General features: G+C 50.1%; 1 protein-coding gene across 6 annotated transcripts; it reads left to right on the top strand.

The window, feature by feature from the left end:
* Positions 1–19: 19 nt before the first annotated feature.
* On the top strand, positions 20–9708 carry CHST12 (carbohydrate sulfotransferase 12). 6 transcript variants are annotated; one of them, XM_054842385.1, is made up of 4 exons: positions 2498–2673; positions 3999–4071; positions 5049–5311; positions 7933–9691. In XM_054842385.1, exon 4 carries the CDS (start codon positions 8028–8030, stop codon positions 9285–9287), a length of 1260 nt encoding a protein of 419 aa, XP_054698360.1. In that variant the 5' UTR covers positions 2498–2673; positions 3999–4071; positions 5049–5311; positions 7933–8027; the 3' UTR covers positions 9288–9691. The 6 variants fall into 6 exon arrangements, with proteins under 6 accessions (XP_054698358.1, XP_054698362.1, XP_054698360.1 ...); XM_054842383.1 differs by lacking the exons at positions 2498–2673; positions 5049–5311 and adding an exon at positions 20–1608 and having other exon boundaries at positions 7933–9692; XM_054842386.1 differs by lacking the exon at positions 5049–5311.
* Positions 9709–10298: the final 590 nt, after the last annotated feature.

Below are 10298 nucleotides of genomic sequence, written 5' to 3'. Positions count from 1 at the left end.
TATACATTGTATAGAATTTTTTCCATATCCCTACTGCAAGTCTTTCTTCTGTTCTGCATGCTCTAGCTGTTAGCTTCAGCTTAAGACAAATAGGGAGTTAACAGAGTCCAAGAGAAGAGGAAAACCTCATTTTCCCAGCAGTCTTCTCCTCCCAGAAGATGTCAGCATGGAGCCCAAGCCGCCTTTTTTCCTGGGGCAAAAGTGTGGATGCCACCCATGCATCCAAAAGGCTCCCTGACTATTAAAACCAAATGTGAATGCCTGAGAAATAGTTTCCCCTTTCTTCCCTGCTGTCCCTGTATGTTGCTGTGAAGCTGGGAGGTGTAACGCACGCCCGGAATGCTGTTTGGGTGAGCAGATGTTTGGCTGTGACAGCAGCCAGAGATTGCTCTAAGCTCTTTTCCATCTATAGAGCATTTCAGATCAGTCTGCAGCTGAGATAAGCGGCATGGTGATAGGCGAAGACCCTGATAAGAGCTAGCATGGAAGTAAACAGCGGGAATGTGTTTTTGTTTTTGGAAAAATTGTCTCCAGCCAGCAGCCTTTTCCACAGGGGGCTTTTAAAAAGCCGGGAAAATACTTTTAAAATATGCCGTGAATAAATTGGTTCTGGTCATACTACTGAATAAATAGTGACTCCATGGCCCAGGCAGGAGTGGCTTCCCTCCTAGGTCTGCTAAGTATCCAAGATGACAATCGCAGGTGCATTCACACATTTTTCAAATGGATAAAGAACCTTTTTTACAGCTGCAGCACTTGCAAAGAATTCTGCCTATGCGCTCTTTCTGACTTGCTGTGTGACACCGGGCGCACTCCCTGTCCCCCTGTGCCTCTCGCTTTGCTACCTGTCAAGATGAGGAGGGATAGCTCACGCTCAGGGATGGGGAAGCTTAAATTACTTGTACTAATAAAATGCCATGAACCCCTGAAGTGGGGATGCAATGCAAGTGTGTAAGATGGCATAAGCAAGCGGCCAATTTTCCTTATGAAACAGGAAGAGATGTGATTCCGAAGTAGGAAGGTCAGGAAAACTTGTTCCACAGGGCTGACTATTTCACATAAACAAAGATAAAAAAAGGACACACAGATAAAATAAGCACAGACTGTGTGTAAAACAAACCTGTGCCAGCAGGTCTTGAGCCAAGCCTCCATTGCTGACCTGCAAGCACTGAAGGACCAAAAGTTAAGGGAAAACGGAGTTTTCCAAGCGTATACTTCTCCGCTAAATACCTTTGGGCTGAATCACCATGAAAAGTTGCAGTATTCAGAACTATTTCATGCAAAGAGTGGGACATTTGAGCCAAATATATCGGTTTGAGGTTGCATCTCTGAAGGGAGGTTGTGTAACAAAGAGTTTGATAATTTGCCACCACAGTTTTGAAGAGCACTGAGCCCCGTGATGTGCCAAGTTTCCTGTTTTTAAAACCTACATTTTAAGTTTGTTAATATAGAAGTTGGGGATTGAGATCTCAGACGTAGAATCTGTAAATTGTCATTTCAGCTTTCAGAATTGCTGGAACTGAGCTGCAGCCCCTATCCTCCACAAAGCAGGACCATGCTTGGTTTCAGGGCTGGGCTAACAGCTTCTTGATTTCTTGATCACAAATGGTAAGAGCAGCAAAGGGAGCTTAAACTCTTCTGGGCTTTTCAAGCAGCATTTTCTAGCCTTGTTGTATCCGGTTATCCATACTTTGCTCCTAATAATGACTGCTGGGTTAGAACCCAACAGGCTGGGATTTCTTCCACAAAACAGCATGAAACTGGCTACATCTGACTGTGAGCTGCAGCAAGACGTGATGTTTGGTCTCATCCACCACGGCATCCATTGCTGGCTCTTCCTATTCCCCATCCTGCCCTAGAGGGGGGCTTCCTACTCCTGCACCCCCAAGCCCCCAGTCTGCAGGGAAATTAAATACCCCCACTGGGTTATGGTGCGGCACCAGTCCTCCACCCAACCTGTAACCGATTTAAAAATGAGCTTTAGGTTTAACTTTCCTTGTGTAATTGCTGGAAGAGGGGCTTGGCCGTGCAGGCCCATTTCAGAGCGCTCTGAGGAGAGAGTCATCTCTGCAGCATCTGCTACCCCTGCTTTTCCACAGCGCTCTCGGTCGCGCTCCGGCTGTGGGAAGGAGCCGGGGGCCGCCATCCGCCGGTGCCAGGGCAGCCCCTCCGCTCCCGGCCTGGACTCGGGGCCCTCCTGGCAGGTCAGCCCGAGCCCCCGCTGCCTTCGGGGTCCCACCGGCACCCCACGGGGGCCGGGGCGCTGCGAAGCCGCCAGGCCGCGGGAGAGGGGCGGCGGCAGTGGGGCGGGCCGGGGCCTGCGGGCGGAGCGGCGCCTGCGCCACGGCCCCGCGGGGGTCCCCGGGTCCGGCGTCTCGCGAGAGGCGGCGGCGGCGCCCGGGTAGCGGCGGGACGGGCAGCGGGAGGAGGAGGAGGAGGAGAGGAAGGCGCCGCTGCCCGGGCGGGAGGTGAGCGCGGGGCCGCCCACGGCGGGGCGGGGACAGGACGGCCTCTGCCTGCGGACAGGGCCGGGCCCGCGCCCGGCGCCTGAGGGGACGGGTTGGGCGGCGGCGCTGCCCGGGGCGCGGGTGAGCTCCAGTTGTGAGTTGCAGCCGGGGCACGGCATCCCCTCCGCGCCTCCCTCCGCTCTCCCCGGCGGCCTCAGCGTGCCAGGTAGGGCGCAGCGCTGGCCGGCTCCGCGGGCACGGCTCCACCGGCAGCCGGGGCGTCGTGTGCTGGGCTGGGCAGCGCTGCCCGTCCTCATGCCTCGGCGCTGGCATGGCAGGCGGTTGGCTCTGTGGGTGCTCGGAGGTCTGCGGGGTGGTGGGCGGCTCTGCGAGGTAGTTTCTCTTCCCCAAACCGTGAAACGCAGGCTTTCTCCCCTCTGCCGCCGGCGCTGGGCCCGACGCTTGATAACCGCCCGCTTGTGCAGTTTTCGTCTGTTGTCCTGCAGTCTGTGTTGCTTCTGGACTGGGGAGCGTCTGCGGTCTGAGCAGCTACAAAAGCAAACCCAGGAAACAGCCTCTTCGGCAGAGCTTTTCTATCCGCAGTAGACCGTGGCTTTTAACATTCTTCATAGAGGCGGCCGTTAACGTGATTAATCTTGCTTAAACTTCACACGCGGAAGTTCAGAGCAGAGCTGAACTATAAACAGTAGAAAACCGTGCTTAAATCAGGTGTTTGCAAGGTAAAGGCAGGCGGTGCGAGTGGCAGGGTCTGATTTCTGGCCCCTGCCTCGACACACAACAAATGTTCTGGGCTTTTGTTGGCCCAGGCTGTAGGCACCGAGGCTTGCTGAGACTCTGCCTTTGTAAGGCCAGGAATGATGGGTGTGCATGAAGTTTGCAACAAAGGTAACGAACGAACAGGACGTGCTGCTTTTTGGGAGTCTTAGACATGTGGTTATTGAGACAACTTCCAAGTACGGGTATTAAAAAAGAGGTGACTGGTGCTGTACAAACCAGGCTTTGTGGCAGCGATGGGAGGGAAGGCACTGGGATAGCTGTATAGATTAGGATGTTCTTTTGCTGATCTCTAGCATAGATGTGGTAGGTTGGGCTAAAACATGCAATGCAAGCTGTATTTTTTGCTTACACTGTGCATTTATACTAATGTAACCACTGATGTCATTACATGGGTTAAAACTTCCCTGCTCTGCAAAGGGTGCTAGATTTTTGGAAAGCTGGGGAGAAGCAATTTATTAAGTAATGTCCAAATGCATTAAATCCATTTCTGGTTATTGGTACAGCATCCACCTGTTTTGTCTGATGGGAGCTTGTTCTCCTGCACCTGCAGGAGGTTAAATTGGTTCTACTTCTCTAGAGCCGCTTATTCCCTAAGTATAACTGGTAGCAGGTGCATACCATGATATGTGGGTAAAGAAGGCTGTGTGGGTTGAGGGATTTCTGGTGAATGCAGGTGCCCCAAGGGAAAATATCCATTTGATTTTTTTTTTTTATATTTTTAAAGGTTCTCATTCCACTTCTTTCCATCTTCAGAAGCAGGTAAACCCAAGCAAGCTACCTGAAATCCTGTATCTTCTCACGTTAGAACGAGTGGGCGCTGGAGGAGGTGAGCGGGTGCTCAGTGCCTGACCTGTACCTTGCAGTTACCCGTGGGGAGTTAGGAGCAATGGGAGAGGGACAAGCCTGGGGAAACACAAAGCAACAAGAGATGGAATCTGCACCTAAGCCTTTGGAGGCACAGTCCCTTCGAAACCATCGCCGTTTGTAGAGAGGGATTATTGTCCCCTGTGTCTGGTACATACCCGTGTGTAAGCTGCTTTATTTTCTGTAGGCCTTACTGCTCCTGTGAGTGAGCTGGAGTTACTTTCTTTTGCAAAGAGGCTGTGAGAGAATGTAGTCATTGTACAAAGCTGAGAGGAAGAAAGAGAGGAATTACTTAAGCTGCTGTTTTCCCTGAGAACAAACAGTTACAATTGGGCTATGAAGCGCAAATAAGGTTTCCAAATCCCTGAGGAGTTGCATCTGCAATAGCTTTTGCAATAAAAGTGCTGGGGACACATCCCCTCCTTTCTGGTTTTAAATGACAGTTTGAGAGGTGGTTATTTGACATGGCAGCTTGTGACAGGAGAGGATGGGACCAGTGACCTTGGACCTGGGATGGCGAGAACAGACCTTGGTTCACACTCAGGCCAAGTCCAGGTCGGAGATGATCACTGGATGGCTGCTCAGGGGACTCTGTAGGATGATTATAGCACTTGGTCCATTTCCCGGTTTGCCAGCGTCGTGTCACAGAAGCAGCTTTGTGTGGATCCTGGTGCACGTTCTTGTTGACTGGTGACTTTGGGTTAAACTTGAATGTAAATTCTTGGCTCCTCCTGGAGGCTTTTCCTTTTGATTCTGGCAAGGGGAGGTTGGAGGCGTGTTTCCTCTGATGTGCACAGAGACCTCTAATTTGTGCTTTCAGTCTGGCGTCTTTTATGAAGTGCTCAGGAAGAGGATGTATCGTAGTCAATAGAGTAACTCTGTTTTCTGCAGCATTTTTCTTGTGAGGGGGAGTTAAGCTGTGTTATTGCTCTTTTCCAGGGTTCCTCTCTGGCACTGACAGAGTTAACAGAAGTGGAGTCATTTCAGTTCTGTGCTGCTTGCTGCTGTGTGTCTCGGAAAAGCCAAAATGCTCTGGCAGGCCTGCGTGCAGCGTCCTGGAAAGCAGGCTCGAGCCCTTGGGAGGCATTCAGTAAAGCTACATTATGGTGGTGGCTTTGACGAAGAGCCCTCCATCCGTTTGCCTGAGGAATGCATGTGCCACACACAGCGTCTCGTTTGCTTCTGTCGCTGCTGCCGAGAGGGTGATCTGTCACGCAGGGTGGGACAGCTTTGCAGAAATGCTAGCAGGCTGCTGTGCTGCCCGAAGCTGTGGAAGCTGCTGGGTATAGGGATGGCAGAAAGGGATGCTCTGTGCAGCTTTCCGGGCTTGCTGCATTCCAGCCAGCCTAAAGGTCTCAAGCAGCATTGGAAACCCAGTGTGCTAGGAATTATGTGTGCAGTGGGCACCCTATTCATCTGGAATAGGAAGCAGTCCCTGCCCTGAACTGCTAACTGGCTCAAAAGCAAGAACAGATTCAGGCAAAACGCAATCCCAGAAGTGTGCCAAGCAGTAGGCTTGGCAGCGTCGCTCCATTATCTTCTGCTGTTGGACTGAGATGCTTGGCCTGAAGTGCTGACGCACATATATAATTTGCCCCTTCTTTAACTCCATGCTCATCTCTCTGGGTGTTTCTTCTTAGATCTGCTTCCTCCTCAATCTTGACTAGCTAAACGTAGAGAATTACTGCTGAGTAATACCTGTTGCAGAGTGCAAAGTGTTATGTCTGCAGTTCCTCCAGCTCCTCTTCACGTGTAGAATAAGAGCCTGGCTCCAGGAAAATAGTATTTGGTGATGGAGTGCAAAGCCATGTGTTAGGCTATAGCTACTCTTAATTTCTGGCGCTCCCTACTTCTGAAATGTAAATAAATACACCAGTGTGGAAAACCCCTAAATCTTTGGTTCTGTGCTTTATGTCCTCTGGGACAAGCTGAGCTAATGCTTTGATATGTAACCGCATCTGGTATTGTTCCTGTTTGTTACTAAATTCTGGTCTAATGCTTTTGGTCTAGTGTTTGAAACCAGGACTTTGTTAAAATCTGGCATCCCTGAGGCGTAAGCACAGCCACACAGACGGCTCTTTAGACAAGTCATTCAATGCAAGGCTGCTGTGAGCTTCAAAGGTGCTGAGCAAGTTTGCTGTAGGAACGACAGAGCTCATCACTTTGGCGTATCTGGACTCTCAGGTTCTTTGCATCCCTGTACAGGGTGGGGTTGGTGCTGTTTAAGGGTGGTGTGTGAACTGGCTGGGGAGCAACCTCTGTGTTTAGGGAGAAGAGAGACCCAGTCTTCATTTTGAAAAGCTTTTCAGGGCAGCTTGTCCTGAAGTGGTTTTGTTTTTGGAGGTGGGGTTTGTGGGGTTTGTTCTGAAGTTGTTAGAAAGAATGGGGATGTGTGCAGAAAGGACAGCTCTTGTTTTCTATCTGTAGGTGCTGTTCTGTGTTTATAATCAGGGGCTGGACTGTGCTTGGAGGGGAGGAGGAGATTGGAGTGACTATTCTTTGCTTGTCTTTTGTTATTAAACCTTGCAGAGAGAGACTGTAAAGCAGCAAACCTTGGTTTCTCAAAATACCAGACAGCTGCTCCTCACTTTACTGTGTTGTTCTTCCCTGCCTGTAGGCACTGCCTCCGTGATTGCTTGGGGAAAGAGCGAGGCTGGTTTGCCAGCCTGCCCCCGCGCAGAGCCTTGGACCAGAAAACATGCAGCAGGGGGAGGGAGATGGATCTCCCTTGAGGAGCTTGCTGGTGGAAAGGGCTGGGAGTCAGCAGGGCAGCAGGTAGCAGGGCGAAGATGGAACTGGTTGCAGTAAAGAACCCAAACCTGCTGCACCCTCCAGAAAGGTCTTCTGAGCTACCCTTTGAACAGCGATTTCTCACCTGTCTTCAGTGATCAAGAGTTGTTAGGGATGAGTCTGATAGAAATAAAAATTATGTTAAACCAGGAAAAGAGTTCCTGCTCAGCAGAGTCCAGACATGGACAAAGATTTACTGGAGCACCCTTAATCTTGGAAATCATTCAGTTAAAAGTAATCATTCCTTTAGGTTTTTTTATTGATGTGTGGCTCTTAATGGGGCCGTGTCCCTTTGGGGTTTTTTGTAGGAAAACTGTAATTTCTGTTCTTGACAAAATGAAGTAGCTACCAAGAAAGGTCGCAGAGGTGACGTCTACTGGATGCCTCACGCAGATTAGATAAGATGGTGCGTTCAGGTCAGTGGTGTTCTCAACAGGGGTTTGCTTTAGCCACTGAGGCAACAGCATCTTCAGATCTGTATTTGTAACTCCAGTAAGGTCTTTGTTTTTAGCACAGTGGTACAGAGCATCTTCATGGGGAGATGAGACGGCAGTGTGATACCACAAGCTAAAAGCAAGGGTTGAGCCCTCTTTCTTCCTTTTGTGTGTTAGATATGTTTAAAAATCAAGGAGGTCTGAAAGGTAGTTGGCTCTGCATGCTTTCTGTATATAGTTGCATTTTTTAATACTCTCAAACTTCCCTCTGTAAACTCTAGGCCTGAAATCTTTAAATTTTATTCATTTTTTTAAATGAAAACAGAGTTTCTCTTGAAATCCCATGACTCTAGAAGCTTGAGAATGATTAAAAACTCCGTGATTGCTATGGAAACTAGTAAAATTGCAACACATTATGCCTCCTTTTGGCCAGTCAGCGCTTCTCCATGGGGTCTCTGTGGGTGCCTCGGACTCACACAACTCTCCCTGTGAGGAAACAGGACAGTCAGCCCTGTGATGAGTCTTGATTGCGCAAGGTGGTTCTCTCCAAACCAGATTGATTAAGGGTTCAACTAACATTTTTTCTGGTACCTTTCCAGGCTCCTGGTCTGCAGCACCATGCAGGATCCCAAGCCTCACTCTGCAAGCCGGAGGTGAATCCAGTTGAAAGCCAACTATCGCAGTAGGTGTCAGGATGACCAAAGCACGGCTCCTCCGTCTCTCTGTGGTGCTGGTGTCCATCTTCATGATCCTCCTGATCATTGTGTACTGGGACAACGTGGGAACAGCTCACTTCTACCTGCATACGTCCTTCTCCAGGCCTCACTCCCCAGGAGCCATCCCTGGTATCACAGCAGGTGAAGACTGGGAAGCCTTGCCAGATGTGGATGAATTTTTGGCAAAGCTGCTTAGTTCAAGCCTGAAACAGAACAGCTCTATTTCCCGAAAGACAGAGCAGCTACTTGTCCAGGGCTCCAGCAAGCCTGTGGTGAGCAATTTGGAGGAGAACGTGCGGGGCTATGACTGGTCTACGCACAATGCCAGAAACAGCTTGGACCAAGAGAAACTGCAGATAGAGAGGCAGAGAACGTTGCGGGAGTTTTGTGCCAATTCCAGCTTCGCCTTCCCTACCAAGGAGCGATCCTTTGATGACATCCCAAACTATGAGCTCAACCACCTGATCGTGGATGACCGCCACGGCATCATCTACTGTTATGTCCCAAAGGTGGCCTGCACCAACTGGAAACGGGTGATGATTGTGCTAAGCGAGAGCCTGCTGGACCAGGGGGTCCCCTACCGGAACCCTTTGGATATCCCGCGAGAACACGTCCACAACACCAGCACCCACTTGACCTTCAATAAATTCTGGCGCCGTTACGGGAAGTTCTCTCGGCACCTCATGAAGATCAAGCTGAAGAAGTACACTAAGTTCCTCTTTGTACGAGACCCTTTTGTCCGCCTCATCTCTGCCTTTCGCAGCAAATTTGAGCTGGAGAATGAGGAGTTCTACCGGCGTTTTGCCATCCCTATGCTAAAGCTGTACTCCAACCATACCAACCTTCCCACTTCCGTTAGTGAGGCCTTCGGGGCAGGCCTCAAAGTCTCCTTTTCTGACTTCATCCAGTACTTACTGGATCCCAGGACAGAGAAGATGGCCCCTTTCAATGAGCACTGGAGGCAGGTTTACCGGCTGTGCCATCCGTGCCAGATAGACTATGATTTCATCGGAAAGCTGGAGACGCTGGATGAGGATGCTGCTTATCTATTGCAGCTCCTCAAAGTGGACAGGCTGCTTCGCTTCCCCCCCAGCTACCGGAACAGGACTGCCAGCAGCTGGGAGGAGGACTGGTTTGCCAAAATCCCGCTGGCTTGGAGGCAGCAGCTCTACAAGCTTTATGAAGCAGATTTTGTACTCTTTGGCTACCCCAAACCAGAAAACTTGCTTAAAGACTAAAAGCGATGGGGCGGTGGGTATGGGAGGGGAAACCTGAAATACCAAAAAGATTTAAAGCCTCCTCATTTTTGCTCTTAACTCCCTTCCCCATACAGGTTGGTACAACGGAATATATTTTTTCTACTGCTTCCCCTTCCGTTTTTGCAATAATGCCAGAGTCCAGGGTATTCCAGCCAGCTGTGCATATGCAAAAAATGCCAGGATTTTTTTTAATCATTTGTTTTCTGGGTTTTCTTTTTTTTAAAATGTCCTCATGTTTTGCAACGGGTCACTGCCCTTGGTCACTCTGCCAGCTGTGTCCTTCAGTAGCTTTTTATTAATACTTTTTTAAAATTAATATATTTAAGATATTTAATACGACGTGTGTGTTGTGGCAAAGGAAGGGAAGGAATAAAAAAAAAAAAAGACAAAGAAAAACCCAAGAAATGATGTGCCTGCCTCTGTGTTGTCTCAGGGCTGCTGTTTCGGAGGTCCAAGGTTTGCAGAGCACTCAGATCTCTTTGGGAGTTGGGTTTGTTGGCGGTGCCTTCACCAGCCACGGTTGCTCTGAGCTGGGCTGAACGCGCATCGGATGGGTCAGTGCCTGGCTCTGCCGAACAGCGCTGGAAGAATACCAGTGCTCCGGTGACGCACGCCGCTCACAGCTGGTGAGCGTGACGCCAGGGTCACAGGAAGGAAATGGCGGTTGGGAGCAGTGACACCAAGCCCCGTGGGGTGTTTCAGGATGCACAGGTGGCCAACGCAGTACCTCTGCACTGCTTCACCCTTCGGCAAAGTGGTGGTGAGGCTCTTCTTTTCAAAAAGCTGAGGCTCCTCATCCCCTGTAGACCTTCCTAGTGTGGAGCATCTCCCATGGCATGTCCTGTTCTGGGACGGTGCCTGAAGTTCTTGGGGGTTGTGACCAACCTGGATGGGCAGAGTGTGCTCTTGGATGGACATGCTATCCAGAAATCAGCATCCAGGCTTCAGGCTGCAGTAGCTTAGGCAGAAACGCAGGTCACCATTTCACAG

The sequence above is a fragment of the Grus americana genome, chromosome 15 (assembly GCF_028858705.1).
Source record: "Grus americana isolate bGruAme1 chromosome 15, bGruAme1.mat, whole genome shotgun sequence".
NCBI lineage: Eukaryota > Metazoa > Chordata > Aves > Gruiformes > Gruidae > Grus > Grus americana.
This window is presented reverse-complemented; position numbering and strand designations above follow the sequence as displayed.

What these genes read in the sequence shown, in the direction of transcription:
- CHST12 (XM_054842387.1), top strand. Translation starts at nt 8,028, where the DNA reads ATGACCAAAGCACGGCTCCTCCGTCTCTCTGTGGTGCTGGTGTCCATC.